At 41.3% G+C, this 20,329-nt stretch overlaps 10 protein-coding genes across 10 annotated transcripts; all 10 read right to left on the reverse strand.

Annotated features, from left to right (window-relative positions):
- Positions 1–2,444: 2,444 nt before the first annotated feature.
- LSM04_003212 (uncharacterized protein) lies at positions 2,445–2,729 on the reverse strand (the record flags this gene model as incomplete). Its single annotated transcript, XM_067335965.1, has 1 exon — positions 2,445–2,729. One exon carries the CDS (start codon positions 2,727–2,729, stop codon positions 2,445–2,447), a length of 285 nt encoding a protein of 94 aa, XP_067192464.1.
- A 146-nt stretch (positions 2,730–2,875) lies between these two features.
- On the reverse strand, positions 2,876–5,917 carry LSM04_001649 (Protein kinase domain; the record flags this gene model as incomplete). Its single annotated transcript, XM_067335966.1, has 1 exon — positions 2,876–5,917. The coding sequence occupies one exon, from the start codon at positions 5,915–5,917 to the stop codon at positions 2,876–2,878; it is 3,042 nt and encodes a 1,013-aa protein (XP_067192377.1).
- A 318-nt stretch (positions 5,918–6,235) lies between these two features.
- On the reverse strand, positions 6,236–7,864 carry LSM04_001251 (zinc finger protein; the record flags this gene model as incomplete). Its single annotated transcript, XM_067335967.1, has 1 exon — positions 6,236–7,864. One exon carries the CDS (start codon positions 7,862–7,864, stop codon positions 6,236–6,238), a length of 1,629 nt encoding a protein of 542 aa, XP_067192351.1.
- A 427-nt stretch (positions 7,865–8,291) lies between these two features.
- On the reverse strand, positions 8,292–11,357 carry LSM04_003169 (Peptidase M24; the record flags this gene model as incomplete). Its single annotated transcript, XM_067335968.1, has 1 exon — positions 8,292–11,357. One exon carries the CDS (start codon positions 11,355–11,357, stop codon positions 8,292–8,294), a length of 3,066 nt encoding a protein of 1,021 aa, XP_067192457.1.
- Positions 11,358–11,670: 313 nt separating this feature from the next.
- Positions 11,671–13,092, reverse strand: LSM04_003756 (Ribosomal protein L3; the record flags this gene model as incomplete). The annotated part of the gene is made up of 1 exon (XM_067335969.1): positions 11,671–13,092. One exon carries the CDS (start codon positions 13,090–13,092, stop codon positions 11,671–11,673), a length of 1,422 nt encoding a protein of 473 aa, XP_067192492.1.
- Positions 13,093–13,319: 227 nt separating this feature from the next.
- LSM04_004442 (uncharacterized protein) lies at positions 13,320–14,228 on the reverse strand (the record flags this gene model as incomplete). The annotated part of the gene is made up of 1 exon (XM_067335970.1): positions 13,320–14,228. The coding sequence occupies one exon, from the start codon at positions 14,226–14,228 to the stop codon at positions 13,320–13,322; it is 909 nt and encodes a 302-aa protein (XP_067192529.1).
- A 251-nt stretch (positions 14,229–14,479) lies between these two features.
- LSM04_006564 (uncharacterized protein) lies at positions 14,480–16,768 on the reverse strand (the record flags this gene model as incomplete). The annotated part of the gene is made up of 1 exon (XM_067335971.1): positions 14,480–16,768. The coding sequence occupies one exon, from the start codon at positions 16,766–16,768 to the stop codon at positions 14,480–14,482; it is 2,289 nt and encodes a 762-aa protein (XP_067192641.1).
- Positions 16,769–17,037: 269 nt separating this feature from the next.
- Positions 17,038–18,207, reverse strand: LSM04_002959 (Aminoacyl-tRNA synthetase; the record flags this gene model as incomplete). Its single annotated transcript, XM_067335972.1, has 1 exon — positions 17,038–18,207. One exon carries the CDS (start codon positions 18,205–18,207, stop codon positions 17,038–17,040), a length of 1,170 nt encoding a protein of 389 aa, XP_067192442.1.
- Positions 18,208–18,600: 393 nt separating this feature from the next.
- On the reverse strand, positions 18,601–19,383 carry LSM04_006090 (Syntaxin; the record flags this gene model as incomplete). Its single annotated transcript, XM_067335973.1, has 1 exon — positions 18,601–19,383. One exon carries the CDS (start codon positions 19,381–19,383, stop codon positions 18,601–18,603), a length of 783 nt encoding a protein of 260 aa, XP_067192610.1.
- A 337-nt stretch (positions 19,384–19,720) lies between these two features.
- On the reverse strand, positions 19,721–20,029 carry LSM04_001136 (uncharacterized protein; the record flags this gene model as incomplete). Its single annotated transcript, XM_067335974.1, has 1 exon — positions 19,721–20,029. The coding sequence occupies one exon, from the start codon at positions 20,027–20,029 to the stop codon at positions 19,721–19,723; it is 309 nt and encodes a 102-aa protein (XP_067192344.1).
- Between the last annotated feature and the right edge of the window lie 300 nt (positions 20,030–20,329).

Here is a 20,329-nt window from a genome sequence, read left to right on the forward strand (position 1 = left end):
GTCGTGATCTACAGTATCGAAAGCCTTGGCGTAATCGACGAATACGGCACCTGTGCGTGAGTCATGCGAAGGTCTCTTTGAGGGCTGCGCGCAGGTGTAGTAATTGGTTTAGTGTGGAGTGGCCAGACCTGAACCCGGATTGTTGTGGGGTCAGCTTGGATTCAGTAACATCCCGAATACGGGCTGCTATAATCCTTTCCATTAGTTTGGACATACGGCTAGTTAATGTGACCGGTCTAAACGAGTCTAGGTCTGTTGCCTTCTTCCCTGGTTTGGGAGGGGCGCAATAACACCTACTTTCCAAGCAGCTGGGACAATACCAGTGCGGAGACTTTCATTGAAAAGTGAAAGGGTTTCTGCTTTCGCTCTGGTTCCCAAATGTTGGAGAGCCTCGCTGCAAATCCCATCCGGACCAGCCGCCGTTCCTTTCGGGAGAAGGCACTGGGCCCGTTCCAGTTCCGCTTCTGTAATGGGTGCAAATTCCTCGTCGACAACTGGGATGGGTGGCGGAGGGTGGGAGTGTGGGTGCCGTCTGGCCCGTGTGGAGTGCAAAAGGATAAAGTGCTTGGCCTTCTGATTTTCCGTGAGCACCGTGTTGTTAATCTTTATCGCCGGGGTGCTCAGTGGGCGTGGGGCGTAAATCCCCTTTACAATTTTCCAGCGGCAGCCGTCTGCTAAGGCCATCTTGCCGCAGAGGGCTTTCCATCTTTTATGGGAGGCCTGTCTCAGCATCTCTCTGCGGCGTGCTGCCAACCTGTCTCTATAGACAGAGGCTTTGCATTGTTGGATCTCCGACTCAATCTCACCGAGTTCTGGAGTCCAAAAGGGGGCAGTGTCTCGTCCTCCGCGGGGGACCGCTGCAGCTGTTGCGATGCGAATCGCGGAGGCGAGTAAACGTTCTCGCTTGTGAACGCTCATCTTCTGTGTCGGTAGCTTTTGGCATTGAGCATTTGACATTTGTCTAAAACGAGACCATTTCGCCTTCTTCCATGCATAGAGTGGGGCACGGGGGCGAGGGAACCGCAGTGGTTCATCATCATCTCCTACTACTACGTCGAAGAGGATGATATAATGGTCACTATCCGGAGAGAACTTGGCTGTCCAAGACTCTATGCGACACTCTCGGGATAGTGTCGCGTCCGGCGCGGACGGACCGTGACGTGTAGTGTGGCGGGTGCTTTCTCCAGTGTTCTGCATGACGTAATTGTTATCTAGGCACCATTGCACTAGAACATCGCCACGTGTATCAGGTGGGATCGCGCGATCCCAGGCCAACGCATGCGTTTCAGCATCTGCACCAATGAGGTGGGGTCCGCTAGTCGTCAAGAGCGCGTCCAGTTGCGATGCTGTAAATGATCTCCCTGGAGGGAAGTATGCTGACGTCACTGAGAGCGCCAGCCCTTCTGTCAAGTGGATCGTTGCATGAGTATACTCAATGCTCGCCACAACAGACGATCCTACTTCCACCGGCAGGTCTTCACGAACCAGAATCGAAACGCCGCCACCTTTAGAGGGGCAGGGCACTCCATGATGTTGATAACCAGCGATTGTGAAACTCGACACTTCCGCACAAGACATTTTCGTCTCGATTAGAAGGCAGAATGAAACGTTTTCCTCAACAAGGGTTTTGTGGAGAGCAAGCCTCTTGGCCTGGGTAAGTCCAGCTGAGTTCCGCTGCATGCCTCGCAGGGATACGCCGAAGCTCAATTGCCATCGAGTTTTTCAGAAAAAAAAAATCGCTGAACCTTGGCTCCGCAATAGGGTGGTCGGGAATCACCTGTGTTGAATCTCACGTTAACAACGGCGCTCTGCGTTGCTGAACTTTGGCCGGGGCGGTCTTGCGAATCGGGAAAAGCAGAGGAAGGGAAAAAACAAGAATGAGCCTCACTCAGACGGCTGCGAATAAAAAAAATTCAATGAATGGAAAAGGAGATATAATAATTTCTACAGAAGCTTCCTTTCAACTAACTAACCAAGAGGACTCATTCTATCATAGGTTTTGCTCGCTCAATGTCTCCTAAAGGAGAGACGAAAAAAAGAGTTTGAGCAGTGAGAAACATCACGCAGGACACCCATATCCTTTTTTTTTCTTACTTTCTCGTTTATCACTAATCTACAGTGGCCACGCAAAAAAACAATATATCACCGGTGAAAATAATGACGCAAAAAGAATATTGGCGTTTCCTTCTGAAGGTACCACTTCACACACATACGCACACACACCGGAAAGGCATCAACTACAGTAATCCAAAAACAGACATCCTCTTCTTACACTCTTACTTACAATCATCGATGCGTAACGCTTTTACGGCGAGAAAAGAAAAAACCAAATCAGACATTGGGCTGCACAGTATCTGTAGTTTTCTTTTAGTACATAAATTAGGAAGCTTCGCCTTATTCCATTACAAGATAGAACTAAAGAAAACTTAATGTAAATTATATTATCAATTAAAACTAATAACACGTTTTCGCATTTTTGCATCACTCCCTCTTCGTTTTACCGGTTGTATAAGTGTATTACAAAGGTCCTGGAAGAAAGGAACATCCCTCAATGTCGTTCTCCACATTACGAGCCATAGTACGACGATGAATCCACATCCTACACCAAGGGCAATGAGTGCAGTTGATGCCCCAAGGAGTGTTTCGCCAATGTTGCTGCTGATTGGTAACATTCTCACGCTATCACTAATACCCATGATAATTACTTGAATACGCACACTACACAACATATATGATATGAATAAGAAAAATCAGAAAAAAAAGAATGAATAGACAATGAATATATGCGAAAGAACAAGTTGAACACATTATTCAATAGTAAATTCTTATAGGAGATTCATATTTCTAGATAAGAAGAAAAAGTGTTTCATCAATTTTATTTCTTCACGGAGTTTAAACTATTCGTTTTAGCTCCACGAGTTGGAGCTAAAACAATATATTCGTTACCAGGTCTTACGTGGGAGCTATTTAACGAATGACTATGTATATATTCATCAACGCGAGAGAAACGCTTGTTTACTGCCATTGAACCAATATAACTGTTAGTTTGACCAAAGAAAGGATCTCTTAAAAGCTCACGTGCGGTAGGTCGCTTTGAAGGGTCATGAATGCAACACCGCATGATTATATCTTTAGCCTCAGCCGGAATACTTTCATCTACCTGAGGAAGAAAGGTTTCAACATGTCCTACACTGTAAAGAAAAGCATGGGGATTCATTTTACCCACATTTGGCCAAGGAATCTTACCGCTTAATATCTGTGCCATCATTATACCAAAACTCCATATATCTGAAGCTTTTTCCACTTTACCACGTACAGCCTCAGGAGCAATATAAAAAGGAGTTCCTTCTAATTGTGTAGAAGTGTATATCTTTTGTAAACTTCGAGATGCTCCGAAATCACTCAACTTACTTACCCCATTTTCTAGTAGTAAAACATTCTGTGGCTTAATGTCACGATGAACAATATTTTTACCATGTAAATATTCAAGTCCTTTTAAAACATCTCTTAAATAACGTTTTGCACGACTTACATCTATCTTTGATAGTTGACACAAAATATTATAGAGGCTTCCCCCACTTGCTAATTCCATGACAACTAAAAGTTTATTTTTGAATATAGCACAAGATATATATCCTACTATATTTTTATGTCGTAATCTAGATAACATACCTACCTCATTAATAATAGCATTTAAAGCCTCCTGTACATTACCCTGAGCTATAATTCCTTTCCTACGTAAGCGTCTAAGGGCAACACCACTCATTCCATCTACTTCTGCCTTTTCTATCATAGGTAACTGAATTGACTTGATAGCAACTAAGGCACCATTTTGTGACAAACCTAGACAAACTTTTCCATTCGCTCCTTTACCTAGGAGACGATCGGAGAGACGATACATCATCCCTTGTCGATCGCGAAACTCCATTATAGGAAACTCTTGATCTTGTTTTAACGATTTATCTTGAGTTAAATCATCCTTTTCAGTTTTTTGAAGATTTTCTTTACTTTGAATACCTTCATAATTAAAAGAAGAAGTTGATTGTGTATCAGTAGCTTTAAATATGACCTGTCGAAGATGATCTTCGACCGAACTTGCTTCGCGTTTTCTCCAATGATATGAGTTTCTTCTGCGACATTTTCCACCACTATTTGTTCCTTCAACCTCAACAGGAAATAACTTCCATTGAGGGACACATCGCTGATATATCCTACCACTTTTTTGAAGATATATACATAACTGACTCATTCTAAACGCCTGCCAATCATCCCGGTTCTCATTGTAAACTTCAGAATACATGCTTTCTGCGACATCATACTTTTCCAATCTAAATGCATGAAATGCTTCAATAAATTTGTTATGATACGGAAGACGGGTATCAATAATTTCATAAACCACATGACCGTTATCTTCAAAATCTGTCACATAGTCCATTGGAAGCGAATAAAAATCAAGAGGACAATAATCTGATAGACTCCCTGTACACGCACATTTTATACCAAGGGCAGCAAGCAATGAAGGAAGTTCTTCTCCAAGTGTGACACAGCTTCCGTAAACAACCATGGATCTTTCTTCTTCTGCTCCAACAGTTCCAGTCAAAACTTCTCCTGAGGTAGTTACTACGACTGGATTAACTTTAGAAAGAGTTGCATAACCCAAGTCAAAAATAAATGAATCAAGAGCTTTTATTAGTTCACAAGCATACTGCATTCCAGCTCTTTCATGATTAGGATTATCACTAAAAGCATTCCATACAGCGGTAACTCTCTCTGGTGTAACGCTTAATAATGTTCCACTGTGTCTATCTGCAAGGTCTGTCACTAAAGAAAAAAATTGCTGGGACAGATAATAAGAACTTCGTAAGTCTTCATCTACATTCCCAGCAAACCCCGATAAAAATGCCACTACCACTGTAACTTTTTTAAATTTTAAACCTGATTCTATCCCACCACGAATTTTAGAAATATTCAAGGTTCTATATGGACACTCATTCTCAGGTTTTTTTGTCCCATCTGCTAAAAATACTATACCCCTTCCTGACTCGTCGTTTTGACGGTTCACAGAAGATTCCTTTTGAGATGGAAACTGAGAGAGGGTCTGTTGTCTCACTGGGTTTGGAGTACCCACTAATGTTGTCGCTGATGTTGTTCCTCCTCCTCCTGCTGCTGTTGTTGGTGTTGCTGCTGCTGCCGCCGACGTGGGAACTGCCCCCGGTGACTCAGAAACATTAATGGAAAAAGATTCTCCTGGTGGTGCGTTCGCCCCTTCCCCTGAGGTTTTCTGAAAAACTGCATCAGGAAGCCATTTGCGAAACAGACGAAGAGCGAGTGAAATGCTATTAATAGCATCTTGTGTTTTTTGTAATTCAGCTTGTGTAGAATAGCGCTCAAGAAGAAATGTGTGCTTTTCTGTTATGATATCCACATCGCGGTGCTCATTAACATATAGTGGCACGCTTTCCAAACGGAGTCGGCTTAATAGATCAAAGGCGTAAAATAACTGACAAACCTCACTTACTAGGTCCATGGACACCCGACGAAGGTACCACACCGCGATCAAAGCAAAAACCAAATACGCGATAACGCAAAAAAAAGAGACACCAATAAGAACACCCCCACCCTGATTGATAGTGGAGGAGACGACTGTAGTACCACAAGTGTCTACCGCACGTCTTGTAGAATTGCTGACCAACCGGTAATCAATGTTAACAAACAATATAACAGCAACCAAACAAAGACCTGCGACAACAAAGTAAAAAGCCGTACCAAAAGTTGAGACATCCGACAAGGAATAGAATCCTGAAAGCAGAATCTTTGGTCTCACTTCACTGGGGGAAACCCCCCTACTACATAAGGAATGTTTTGCCTCATCTACATTTACTTCGAGGGATGAGGCCTCACCCCGTGGGGGTGGCATTTATCTTCTCTAACTGCCTTAGATTTTTTTTTGTTTTGTTTCTTTTTTTATTTATTTGGTTGATTGAAAGGCCCTCACTTGTGCTCACACATGATTTGTTGTATCAATCAAAGGGATAAAAATAAAAATTTACGAAAAAAAACAGGGGGTGAAAGAAAAAAATATATCAACATTTCCCTTGAACATTTGAAATGTACATATTCATTTAGATATTAAAAGAAAGAACCCACACTATATAAAACCGAAAACTTCTTTAGTTATTTTTTGTTCTTCTTTCTGTTTTTCACATTGCTTCTCTTCCCATCCTCATGTTGTATTTCACTCAAGTTGAGGAAACAAGTTTGTGCACTGATGCTCACACCGTCCTGGATGACAAACCTTTTCGCATACTGTCCCACAGCATGACAATACCTTCCCACATTTTTTCCCACACGAAATAGTCTTTCGATAACAAGGCAAAAAGTAAGGCATTACCCTTCCATGGGAGTCACATTTTTTCTCAACTGAAACAACACAATCCGGGCATTCCTCCTCAATGTGACAAGGGTGATTGGGAGGATGACCACATGGACGAGGTACTACACATGGATGACTGCAAGTAGGAGGTTTAGTCCCACATGGTACTGGTGGTTCAACCCATGTGCGTCTGCAGCGACAATAAAGTCGCTCATATGAAGCATTGCTACATGGTAAACAGGGACCCCTGTGACAGAGTTGTCCACAACTGTGTTCCCCACAAGGCAATCGCTTTGTACAAATTCGATAGCAGGTGTGATCTTCATTTGTACAACAAACTTCTTTACAAGAGTGTTTTCCGCATGACAAATTCATTCGACAAGGTTTAGAGCAACGTGGAGGATAGCATAATTCTGCCTTTGCTATCGGTATTTTTGCCATTGCTCTTACTTTTTCCCATTCTTCGGGAGGAATGTAAGAACAAAAACAACGATATTTAACTACACGTGAGCCACAACCACACTTCTCTGAGACAAGTTCCATACATGGTGGACATACTGCACTATCATGACACACGGCTTTACAGGTATGACCACATGGAAGAGGGGCCCCACAAACTTGTCCACACGATGGAATAGGATCCAAGCAAGACTTTCGTGGAGTTCTAATAAGTTCATCAATGCGAACTTTACCACATGGACAAAACAAAAGGCGTTCAGGAGTTTGTAGACACGGCTGACAAGGACCCTTGTGACAGTTAAATAAACAGTGATGATTTCCACAGTCCAGTAGTTTTGAGCAAGGCTTAGAACATGAAAAAGATTCATCATTGCCACACCGTCGCTTCCTTTCTGTAGACCCACAAAAACAGGTCTCCTTCACCAATACAGAGCAAATAGGACAGGGCCCTTCGTGGCATGCAGCAGTACAATAATGATTCCCACAATCCAATAACTTACCGCAAATTTCGTTACATTCAAATCCATGAATACCACTTGAACATCCAACAGTCTTTTCCGTTTTACCACAGAAACAAACTTGCTTACGTGTTAAGACACACGGAGGACAAGGTCCTGGATGACACATAAGAATACAGGAATGCGTACATTTACAGTCTTTACGTCTCTTTTCACACATCTGACCACATGAACCTGGAACTAAGAGGGGATCTGGAACTGGATCTTTTACCTTTCCACAAAAACACCTACACTCAGTTATAGATGATGTCGGATTAAGTAACTGACATAGAGGACAACGAAACTCATGCATGGAACATTGTGAGACAGTTACAACTTCATTTTGTTTTTCTCGTTCCTCTATCTGTGCTTTTACCCAGCTTCTAATGCATGTTAAATGCATAACACCGTAGCAAACAGGACAGGCATAAAGACTATCACGAAGACGAACGGTTTCAGTGCAAATTGGGCAGTCATAGGAACCCTCTTTCAATCTTTCCGACAACTCCTTCGCAAGCTCTGTCGTTTCTTCCATTTGTTTTTAGATCCAGCTGCTGCTATGAATACAACAACAACAACAAAAAAAAAGCTCTTCTCTCCTTATATTAACATGTAAAAAAATTTTGAATTAAACACAAATCAGGGGAGAAACGAAGAAAAAAAAAACCTGCTGGTTCTACTCTATTTGGTTTCTCTCCAACAAAGCCAAAAAAAAAGAAAGAAATAAATAAATAAATAAGTAAATAAATAAATGTGCAATGAGAAAAAAAAAAATAGAAAATGGAAAAAAGTTTATTTCTTCTCAGAATCCGAGACATAACGACACCAATCAATTACTCTCTTACTTCAGTCGGGAATTTACCTCTGTTAAGTCTCTATGCGAATAAAAAAAAAACAAGATGGAAAAAAAAAGAACATTTATAAAGATGTAGAGAGCAGAAGGGGAACAATAAGAAGAAAAGTTAGAACCTGCGTGGTGGTGGCACTGCTGCTCCTGGGTTTGGCATACGAGGTGCCTTTCCCCTTGTGGGTAGCGGTGCGGCCCTTGCGGTGTTCGCCACGCGCGGCCTCTTTGCCGGTCTGCCGTTGTGGTGATCGTCATCGTCTGAGGCGTATCCCCGCTTGCGGTCGTGTGCCTCTGCGCGTCTTTCCATCTCGTCCCAACTGAGTGCACTTTCATCGTCGTCCTCGTCGCTGCTGTCGGGCTCACTCTCATCGTCCTCGAGGAATGAACTGCCGGTCTCATCCGAGTCCTCCTCGTCCTCCTCCTCGTTGTATGTGGAGTCGTCCGACTCGTCCTCCTCCTCGTCCTCGTCCTCCTCGTCGCCGTCGTTGTTGAGAACCGCCCAGCCGGCACCGGGCCGCCACGGGTCCCACTCCGCGTCCTCGAGTATCGTCTTCATCACAACCTTCCAGTTGGGGTTCACCGTCGTTTCCATGTAGTACAGGCGCGCCGCAAGGCACCAGTCTTTGATCGCCTCCAAACTGCTTCGCGGGATCGTCGTAATGGTCACTGCAGGCTTGTTGTAGTCCTTGAAAATAAGTGACATGTCAAAGGTAGATCCACCAGGGATGACACGTTCAAGGGAAACCACCTCAATATCAGCCACACGCTGTGTAAAAGGAGGTCTGTCAGAGATAGCCCAAAGAACTTCACGGTTTGCTTTAAACGTCGTCAGACCTTTGGCATGAACTCCATCAAATGAAAAATTGCTTACAGGTATTTGTGTTTTTATGTTACTCATCTTTTCTACTGCTTGGGCAAAACGCATAAATTGTTTGTTTGTTTCACTGATACGTATTTGTTCACGTTCTTCTGCCGCAATTTCCTCTTCATAAGATTTTCGCGTTCCTGTAACACCTTCACTACTCTCCATAACATCTGCGACAAATTGAACCTCATCTACACTTTTACGTGCAATTTCCACTCCCTTTTTCAATGTAACATGGTAAATAACTCGAATAGAATTTACCGCAGGTTGAAAAATAATATGTTTTACGTTATCAAATAGTAAATCTACTGGTGGTCCACCAATATAGGAAAATCGAAGTCCATTTTGATGAAGTTCAAGATTACCAATACAATCTTTATTTTGTCGTCCAGTTGTTGCTGTGGGACGGATTTTGACTTGAGGAAGTCGTAGTGGATTAGGTGTTATATTAAGTTTAGCAGTTCCTGCAGTTGTAGAAGCCCTTCGACGTTCTGTATCTCTATTTTTTATCCTCTGATGAATACCTTGAATGGCAATTTTAACCTCTGTAAAGACATCTCGAGGGGCACGGTAGCTTAACTCCTTAACAAAAATTTTTGTTCGATTAAGGCGGTATGCGATGTTTGCTTCTTGTAGGGAATGAAATGTTATGGTACAAGTAACGTAATCACCCTCTGGTTTTACATCAATTTTATTAATAGTAGAAGCATGAAATGCTGCTACAGATCCGCATACAGGAAAGAAAGCAACTTCCTTCTCAACGTGAACATAAATACCATTCCTAGCTTGCGGTGGGAAAGAACTCTCTTTAGGGTAAGGAACAATATCACCATATGAAACTTTTCCAATTTCATACACCCGTAATTCCTCTGTAACTGTTGATGTCGCTTTCTTTCCTCCAGCGGCGATTAGTTCAGCATGTAATTCCCTAAGAAGAGATTTTAATTTTTCATCACGTGCTGATTCTCTTGATAAGAGAGGAATACTGCTTTGTCCTTGACGAGTAATTTTTTGTAAATCACGTTTGACAGGATTAAAGGCTTCTTCTTCAACACCTCCATCATAGAGAATTTCTTCCAATTTACGCGATGTTTTTGTATTGATTTGTGCGGCACCTTCTTTAACAGTAACAGTATCAGATAACTCCAAATCAAATGTTTCACCTGCGCCATCATCCACTCCCTCAAGTGTTATACGAACAACAAAGGCCATACCATCTGCAACAATAGCAGTCCCCTTTTCAGAGATTGATCCTCGTGCTTCAAGCACCAAAAGCCCAGTGGAGAAACCAAGTGAGGCTGAAAGATGCTGCGCTAGTTTTTCATTAATGGACTTGGCATAGCTTAAAGTTATCTCATACACTTCACTTAGTTTTGTACCCACCCGGAGAAACTCAATTACCTTTTCACTTACAGAGTAAACAAATTGATAAGCCTCTTTCGCTTTATCGGGGGCATTAGCCTCCACAATAAGAGTACGAGCAATGAATGCAGTATAACCACAATTCTTTACACCATATCGCACAACGATTACATCCCCCCGAAGTGGTTGTGTACTCACTTCTGTTGTTTGAATTTGGGAACTGTACGTTCCACGATGCATAACACATGGAGTCAATCCAGAAGCGATTGAAAACTGAGATATATCAAGAGTTTCAAGACCCTTAACGGTGTTTGGCATCTCAAGTTTTTGGCTTAATTCTTCTCGTAAAGAACTTAGTGTTTTGGGGTTTGTTTTTTGAATTTCTTCTTCGATTAAACCACGCACAAAACGTCGAAATACTGCATTGCAAAGTCCCGCCGCTTTTTCCACACATGAAAGTGCGGTTTCATCCTTAACAAAGAGGAACTCACCAAGAAGTGGTGCCACTTCAACCCTTCGCTCAGTAGGAATGAGAGTGTTCATTAGTGTAATTAATTTAGTTGCAAACTCACCCTCCTGTATGGACAACTCTTTTTGACACATCCCAACAGTTGCATCCGCAAGAAAGGATGAAATCAACTCAGTAGAACTATCATCAAACCGAATGGCCGTATACGTATAGCTTTCGGTATTGGCTGGCAATTCGATAGAGACTCCGTCGTGAACCACACACATTTTATCAAAAGAGAATAGTACGGCCACGTTGCAGATGGGTGTTGGTGAACTGAAAAGGCTTTGTACAATTGCCTGTCCTCGCTGATTTTCGAGTGTGTTTGGAGTTAATGCGCCAAAAAGACAGCACATCACTGTACATCCCCCCGAAGCGTTTTGGGTCTTTTTCCACGCAGACAAAATATTTGTCACACGCGCATTAGAAAGAGTTAACACAGACATTTATCCTACGAAGAAACAAAGAAACAAAGAAAGAAAAGACGTCAAAACTATACAAATGCGCGAATGCCAATAATAAAAAAAAAGAGATACAAGAAAAAGAAAAAAAAATAAACACCCAATAACATTTTTTAAGCATATTCGAAGGAATGTGAAAAGACAGAAGATGAGAATACACAAATATGTAATTCCACAGAGACATCTTTCTGTGTGATAGCAAAAAAAAAGACAAAAATAGATTCTTTTCTTCAATCGTTTCTTACGCACACGGAGAGAGAGGGAGAGACACATAGACGCAAATATATATATATTGTGACTATTTAACACGCTTGTATTTAAGAATCTTTGCGCGACGTGCCTCTTCTTGTTTCTCATGCGCCTTTGTACGAAGACCCATTAATTTGTATTTTCTAGCCTTCTGCATATTCTGTCTGTATTTTTTACGTGCCTCAAAGTACTTTTTCATGTCATATACCTTCTTCTTTGGTGGAGCTATAGTTGGTTTAGCACTTTTTGCGTCTTCCAGATCTGTTTGGGATACCAATTGAGTAGCTGCAAACTCATCGCGGAAGTACATATAAAGCGGTGGGCTCATAAGTTGGCACTCATCTGTTGACAACTTTGAGATATCTTCATCCGCGGATGGGATAAAGGTTGGAAATGCTGGTAACCCTCTGTGCTCATTCCATAGTGTGTACCCCTTTGTATTGATGGTGTCGCTAAACTTAACATATGTGCCGACATCTGCGTCTATCAGGGTTGGGAGGTAGATGAGTGAGTTCTTGTAGTCTATACGCCAGACTGGGACTCCCTGGTATGTCTCTGCGGAGGCCCCGGTCTGCCCGGCCATGCGGTGCCCCGGGTAGATGCGCTTCTGCCCCTCCGTCCCCATGCAGCCCGGCCGCCGCTGCCACTTGGAGTCGCCGAGCCACACGTAGCCGCCGTCGAAGCCGTGGCGGAACATCACCCCGCGATAGCCGTAGTCGCTGTTCTGGAACGTGATGGTCACCTCCTGCCCGGGCTTGAAGTGCCGCACGTCGAGTTTCGTCCCAACAGGCGCGTAGGCGTCCGGGGTGATGGGGAACCCCGCACAGACGTGTTTCACCGGCACCCCCGCCGCCTTGTAGAAGGCCGCCACATGCGGTTTGTGAAACTCCACAGGCACATTCATCGCCCCAACATACACCTTGTCTGTCCCAACATCACCATTGCGGCTGCTGTGCTTCACCACCTGGTTGTCTGGAAACCAAAATGCAGTGCAGTCAAACTGATTTCCTAATTCATCATAGTCTTTACACGTAAAGGCTTTTGCGCCAATTAGTCCAAATCTCACAGAGTAGAACATGTTAAATTCACCAAACGGAGGAGGATTATCCCAGGCACGCGTATCTTGGTATAACTCTGGAAATTTTTCACGGAGCCGAATAAAGGCATCATACTTATCTTCTCTAATAGCGTCGTAAGTAGTCTGTAACTGTTCAGGTTGCCATAAACGGGGATTTTCTGGAATTTTCGGATACAAACTCATCTTATCACCATGATCAAAAAGATACGGATAGTAACAGTGATACATATCACGGTCCTTCTCCTGCATCAAAGAGGGATAACAACGGTGCCAATCTGTCCGAATGCGTCGATCACCCGGACCGTTCCCAGTTCTCATTCGATATTGCATGGACACAGTAGCAACAATTCCACCATGCACACTGCCGCGTCGCATTTGTACTAGGGAGCGCATCTAAAATATCTATACATACGTAAATACAAAAAAAAAGAGACCATACTAGGCAATATTCATCAGTAAGAACAGTTTATATTATATACTAATACACAAAAGGGGACAAGAAAAAAAACAACACAACAAAAACAAACATTTCCTTACTAATAAATTATACACCAAGAAAAAGAAAAGTGAAAAAAATATTCCATGATATGTGAGTTTCACCTTCCCATTCCTACACAGTTTTATTTGGCGTCTATACCACTAGATGAGGATTCCTGCTCATTTTTGTTAAACTTATGAACAGGATCATATTCTTGTGTGATTTCAAATAAACGCCTTTCCAACTGAGAACGAAATGGGTGTTGTGGCTCCATAAGAGTAAATAAAGAGCGTATGGTGGATAGGTCACGCAGCGCCCGCGTGTTGAGAACTGCAAATTCAGGCATATCGGATCGCAACTGCTGCACTTCGAATGGTGCGTGTTTAAACCAACGATGAGGAAAAACACGCCAACTTGCTCGCTCTAACGGATTTCGATATCTGTGCACACCATCAGAACGACATTCTCGACATCCTTTACCGGCCGACTCAATGATTCGGTCCATGACTGGTTTTGTAAGAAGCAAAAGCAACTTTTCACCAAATTGAAGGAATAATTGTGTTCCCTCATTGAGCTCTTTCTTCGTCTTGTAGCAATTTCTACGTTTAAGGCCCTTACTACCGTGTCCATGAAGCAAACGACGCTTGTGTTCATGAACTGGTTCTCGAAAACGACGAGCGCAACGTCTCTCGAATAGGTCTTTTGTTTCATCCGGGTCTGTCTTGCGCAGGTGATTAATCATAGCGAAGCAGATATCGTGAATTTCTTGTGATGCCGCCTCAAGTTCGTCAAATTCACCAGCAAACGCGTCTTCCTCAAATGGTTGGGAAACTCCCTCCACCAGATCACCAACACCACTGCCAATACTACTACTACCAGTACTATTAGTACCATTTACATTGAGACCAACCGTTGGGTTTCCCAATGCCGTTTCGGGTGCCACTCCCTCTTGCTGTAGAATCCAACGAGATGGTGAATGCAACACACCAAGTTGAAACGAACTCACGCCAAGCAGTGAGGAATATCTACAGCAAAGTCTAAGCCCTCGCATCAGCTTTAAGTAAAGTCTAAAAAACTATACTCTCAACTCCTAAACACAATGGCAAACAACAACAACCAAAAAAAAAAAGGGAGAGAAGCAAGAAAAAAAAACACAGACACATTGCCTAGCTAATAGTTATCATTGCAAGTCGTCATTCAGACTTTTTAAAAGTTTTCCATAACTTCCTCATTTTCTTATTTACACTTTCTGTTTTTGCTGTTGTTGTTGTTGTTGTTGTTGTTGTTTTTTTTTTTCTTTCTTTACACCTCGGATCTTATTTCTCGCACATCATTGAAAAGACTTTTTTCCGTTTCTCCTTCCCCAGATTTGCTGTCTCCCCCTTTACGTTGTATACGAGCATCTGGTGATGAGAGAAGTGAAACAATTTGGACACCCTCAATCTGGGCAGCTATATCCACAAAACACGTTTTAGGTTCCTTCTTAACTCTGCTCATTGCTACTACTGCCATTGAACAGAATAGAGTGTCACTCGCAACAAAGTCCAAAGATACACTGATCCCTCGGCTTCCCGGTGTGAAGTGACACCGTAGACGTTTTGTATTACCTGTTTGATTGGCTAACGTCTCCAACTCTTGCAGAGTCCCACATTCTGCAAAGAAACAAGGTGAAGAGCCAGGATAACAGAGATATGATGGTGCAAAAGAGCGGAGTACAGATGATGGATCACCAACCGCATCAAACGGTTTAGGCATTTGTTCAATATTTCTGAATCGAAATATAGCAATCCGTGGAGTAGGAATTAAGGAAACTCGAAGAGTGTTAAGAAAAGGTAATGCTCTATCGCAAAACGAAGATCCCCACATCTTGGAAGCAAATACAAATCCAAATCTTCTCAGAACAAACACTCTAAGTTTATGTTGAAGACCATGAACAGCTTTCTGTGAATCATGTTGTACATCTTCCAAAGAATCCGGTAACCCAATCATACCTGCAAGTGCATCACATGCAATAATAAGGTTAGAAATATAAAAGGAGGAATCTAATCCTACCCCTGGCATCCAAGCCTCCATTCCACTAATACGATGTAACATGTCATCGGTTTTATATACAGAATCACGCAATGTTTGAATAGAATTATGGCTAAGCACATAGTTTAATGCCATGTTGTCTGTCAGACCAATACAACCCCGAAAAATCTCTCCTTCACCTGTTTGAGATCTTTCAAAAGAAGCATGCTGCTGTAAAAGTGAAACTTCGTAGGCTACGATATAACGATAAAGAAAAGGAACAGCAAATACTGCCGCATAGATGGCATTATCCCTATCTTTTGGATTAGATGCCACCATACAAAGATCTACAACCCTTGGGAACCAAATAAAAGTATTATCCACATCATTTAGTCCACCTAGAAGGTGATTTATAGCGTTTTGTAGCGCAGAGGATAAAGAGTGCATGGGTTCTACAGGATGTTTGCCATTAGCGATATCCAAAGAATCCTGCACCAGTCGCTTATAAACTTGAGAGACCTCATCTTTTATATCATCATCATCATCAGCAGCATTCAACTTCAAAGAAGATATAGTTTTACCAAGCTCAAAAAGACGCATAGCAGACACATGTCGTATTGCAAGTTTTGAAGTCAACAAAGAAGCAAATGAGCGACACAAAATGGGATACCATGCTCTACATCCACCAGAATCTTTTCCTATGGAAGTCACACAATTCCCTAAAGAGACAAGAAGAGATTTATATTTTGCTTCTGTAGAATCACATAAAAGAGAAATAGATAATCGGCTTATTTCAGTGATATTCTTTTCAAAAGAAGCCGCAGTGGCATCAGCACACCGTGCATGCCTCGAGACCAAACTTTTTATACGTTCAGTGGTCCATTCTCCTGATTCACTAAAAAGACTATCTTGTCTATTGTTGAAAGTCATATTGTTTAGTTGCTGTGTGATGTTACGTTCCTTTAATAGCCATAAGGAACCAGACGAAACACTCCATCGTTCCTCAAGTGCAGCAATAACAGAATCGTAGTGTTGGGACTCAAATTTGTCCAGAAACCAACCCATGCATGGCTTTCCATCAGGCATTAGTACAACATCACACAACGTGACTGTAGCATCTTCTGATAATTCCGCAGATGAAATACATTTGATATTATTATTATTATTATTATTATTATTATTATTATTATTATTATTATTATTATTATTATTATTATTATTATTATTATTATTATTATTATTATTATTATTATTATTATTATTATTATTATTATTATTATTATTATTATTATTATTATTATTATTATTATCCTGCAAACGTTCCATTGAATGCACTATAGATGGAGTGAGACTCATACCAATGCCGTATTGAATGTGCTCCACGCACTGAACAAAGAAATCCCGCTCTCGGTCACCAAAGCATTTCACGTTAGCCCAAAAAGAAGGAAAAACTTTTGCAGGAGATCTCTCTGTGTGTTTTTCCTCCTTAGGCCAGCCAATGGCGAAGCGAATAAGACAAGGAGACATCGCTGATCTACACTCAGCAACAGCAGCTACATGCCATTTACGCCATGAAGACATTGGCTATGTACCTGCTTTCTTTCGCCTAAGAATAATAAAAACAGAAATAAATAAACAAATAAAATGAAGAAAAAATAAAAAAAGAAAGAGTAAATAATTTTGTTAAAAAAATGCTAAACACATACACATATACACAGTATACAAGAGAAGTGAAAATAACAACTTGGCATTCATTAGTATACCCGAAGTATTTGAAATAGAGAAACGAAAAAAAAAAACAGCAACAACAACAACAACATCATCATCATCAAGAAGAACAACCGTTAATCTTACGTATGTGCCTCCAGAGCTGCAGGTCCCATAGGACGTATGCTTGTAAATAAATTTAAATCGTCTTCTGTAACATTTTTTCGTGCCTCCCGATGGCGTTTGACAATATCTGTCAGAATGCCTATTAGCATTTTTTTAACTTCCCCTGTCATGACGCGTCCAAGCATGTAGTCCTTCTTAATCTGCGCAAGTTTCTCATCATCTTCCATGAAAAAAGTTAACCACTGGATGGGGACGTCCACATCGATATTAGCACCGAGGATAAGGTGTTCCTCCTTTGTTGCACCGCCCCCACTAAAAGCGTGTTTATTGATTTTCTCCTTTATCATCTTTTCTGTATCTGTAAGAAGCACAGCTGCGCCGGTAGAAGAACTCATCTTTCCCTTGGAGCCACTTAATCCAGGAAAGAATTTGGAGTGAATCACAGCCGGCTTTAACAAACCAAGACGCGGGGCAATATCACGTGTAAGACGAAAGTAGGGATCTTGATCAATAGCTTGTGGAATTAGACAAAACACATTTCCCTTCGATGGTGGAAAAATATGTGGAAAAGATGTTGAGAATGATGGAGCTGCTTGAACGGCTGGGAACATCCAACGACCGCAATTATCTTCCATCTTGAAGCCAAAACATCCGCGGACTTGACTTGCTGTAAATGTTCGTTCAATTCTTGCCACTGTGCGGTACATATGACCCATATAGTCAAAGTTGCGAAATATGAACGTTAACTCTGGATCAAATCCCATAGCAATTATATCTTTAATGTTTTCTGTTGTCATGGCTTCTATTTGTTCAATAGTGATATTACGAAAGTAGAATTTTTCATCATCAGTCATTTGAATAACGAGTGGTACCTTAAATGCATCCTGTAGCCATTTTGTAAACATAAAAGGTATAAGATGACCCATATGCATAGATTCACTGCTCGGGCCTCGTCCTGTATATAAATAGAACGATTGTCCCGACTCGTAAACATCCAAGAGAAGATTTAAATCACGGTGAGAAAAGAAGATACCGCGACGAAGAAAATGATGTGGTTTTTTCCCAATGACGCGCTCTAAACGTTCAAGCAGCGCCTCATCAATAGGATGGCTTCCGAATTCTTTAATGAGTCTATCATAGTCCACATCTCCCTCAACAGTCCAAGGAGTAACCACAGCTGTCGACATTACTTTGTATTTATTTATTTTTTCTTTTTTTTTTTTTTAATCACCCTTTTTCCAGCAAAATGTGTGTTGCTTACCCCTACAACTGTTTTTTATTCAGGTAAAAATCACAAGGACTCTGTTATTGCAAAGAGAGGAGAGAAAGAAAAAATTACAATTATTCCCACCCTAACTCAACCCATCACAAAACACGAACACAAAGTATAAATAAATAAATAAATAAACAGATAAAACAAAGTCATACAATATGTTACTACTTGGCTAACGTTGCCCAGAGAAATAGACACACTTGCAATGAATGATGTCAGCATGCATTCTCCTGCCCTTTCCACGGGGAAAAAAAAAGATATTGACAAAGAAGAAAAAAGAAAAGACAGTCTTATATCATCATATAAATCAATGGAGGAGAACAACTACAAACACTACAAATGCTAAAATGAGAACAAAAAGGAGCATCATTTTATCTCGGGCAGGAGTTTCTCGGTATTGTAGGGCCTGTCGCAAATTGTTCGTTGCATTTCTTGTTGCCCTTTCAGCTGTTCCTACGTTTCCCTCAATGATATCAAGTGTTTCACCCTGTTCGTTCACCATTAGGTGAATATGGTTAAATATTTCGTTGATATCTTTAACATTGTCTGCTATTTCTGAAGTCTCACGGTGCCGCTCCGCCATAATTTCATCATGTAGATCACGTTCGAATTCCTCTTTCAGAGTCGTTTTGCCATTTGTTTCTCCCTGAAGAAGATCTGTGTTCTCATCTACGTCATCCAGATCACTTGTGGATGTAACACTTCCTCGAACCTTTACGCGGGTTGTCCCTCCGCCGGATCGCAATGACTCTTCCACATTGATGCATTTTTTGTAAAAAGCATCACATGACTTTTGATAATTCTCTAAAGCTACTTTCGCCTCCGTTGTAAGTTTTATACCCTGTCCACGAAGTTGTGTAGGGTTTAAGCGCATGTACTTTTCCATGAGTCCCAAAGCATCATGTATGACGTGAACCTCTTTAGCATTTGTTTTACTTGTCACTTGTTTGACCTTTTCTCGTTCCTTTTCAATGTCGCGAAGAGTCGTGAGCTTGTTGGTGCTGCGACGTATTTGCGAGGTGCCGCGCTCTAATGAACGCAGAGCGTCTGTCAGTAAATCGCAGTTGCGTCGCCAGCTTGGATCCTCCATTGCTCTAATCCCTTTAGTATCACCCACTAACAGAAATAATAATAATAATAATAATAATAATAATAATAATAATAATAATAATAATAATAATAATAATAATAATGGTCGCGTTAGTACAACAGTATATATATATATATATATATATATATACCTAGATAGCACAACATGAGAAGTGAGAAGAAATACAATAAAAGAAATGATTCAAGTAAAACATCAGTCACGAAGAAGAAGAGGAAGAAAAAAGAAGAGAGAAGAATCAACCCAAACAATAAAAAAAGCTCTACATTATATAGTACCACGCATAACCAATCAATATATGCCTTCCATGAGCAACTCATCAAGCCTTCAGTGCATTTATTCGGTAGAAAGAAAAGGAACCGCCGCTGTCAATGAAGACAAGATAAAACTCTGTACATTCCCCTTGTCGAAGTGCATCCATAGAGTCGACTAAACCCTGCAATTCCTCCATTGTGAAATTGCTCTGCTCCACTACAGAGAAAGGGATAAAGACCTTCACACCATCTGCAAAGCTACTTTTCACTACATGCCGCTTGGCATCAAGAGTGATAACTTCTGACTTGTAGAAAGGCAGCCGCTCACGAATCTCGTCAAGAAGAAAAGCACATACATGCGCATCATCAATCATTGCAATTAGCTTCCTTGCACAGATAAAAGTAAAAAGACGGCGAAACTCAAACGAGAGGCAATAACACTACGATACCTCTTTGCTTCTAGATTTCTACTCTTCTTTGCTTTCTTTTTAGCTGGTCCATATATCTACCACAAGACACAAACCCCCTCTTCCCTTGAACGACACACAAAAACACACAATCAATCAAACAAAAAAAAAACAAAGAAATATTATATATATATATATATATATATATATATATATGGCGAGAGAGAGAGAGAGGGAAAGAGGGAAAAACAAAAGAAAAAACAGATT

This window comes from Trypanosoma melophagium, assembly GCF_022059095.1.
Source record: "Trypanosoma melophagium isolate St. Kilda chromosome Unknown ctg2segment0, whole genome shotgun sequence".
NCBI lineage: Eukaryota > Euglenozoa > Kinetoplastea > Trypanosomatida > Trypanosomatidae > Trypanosoma > Trypanosoma melophagium.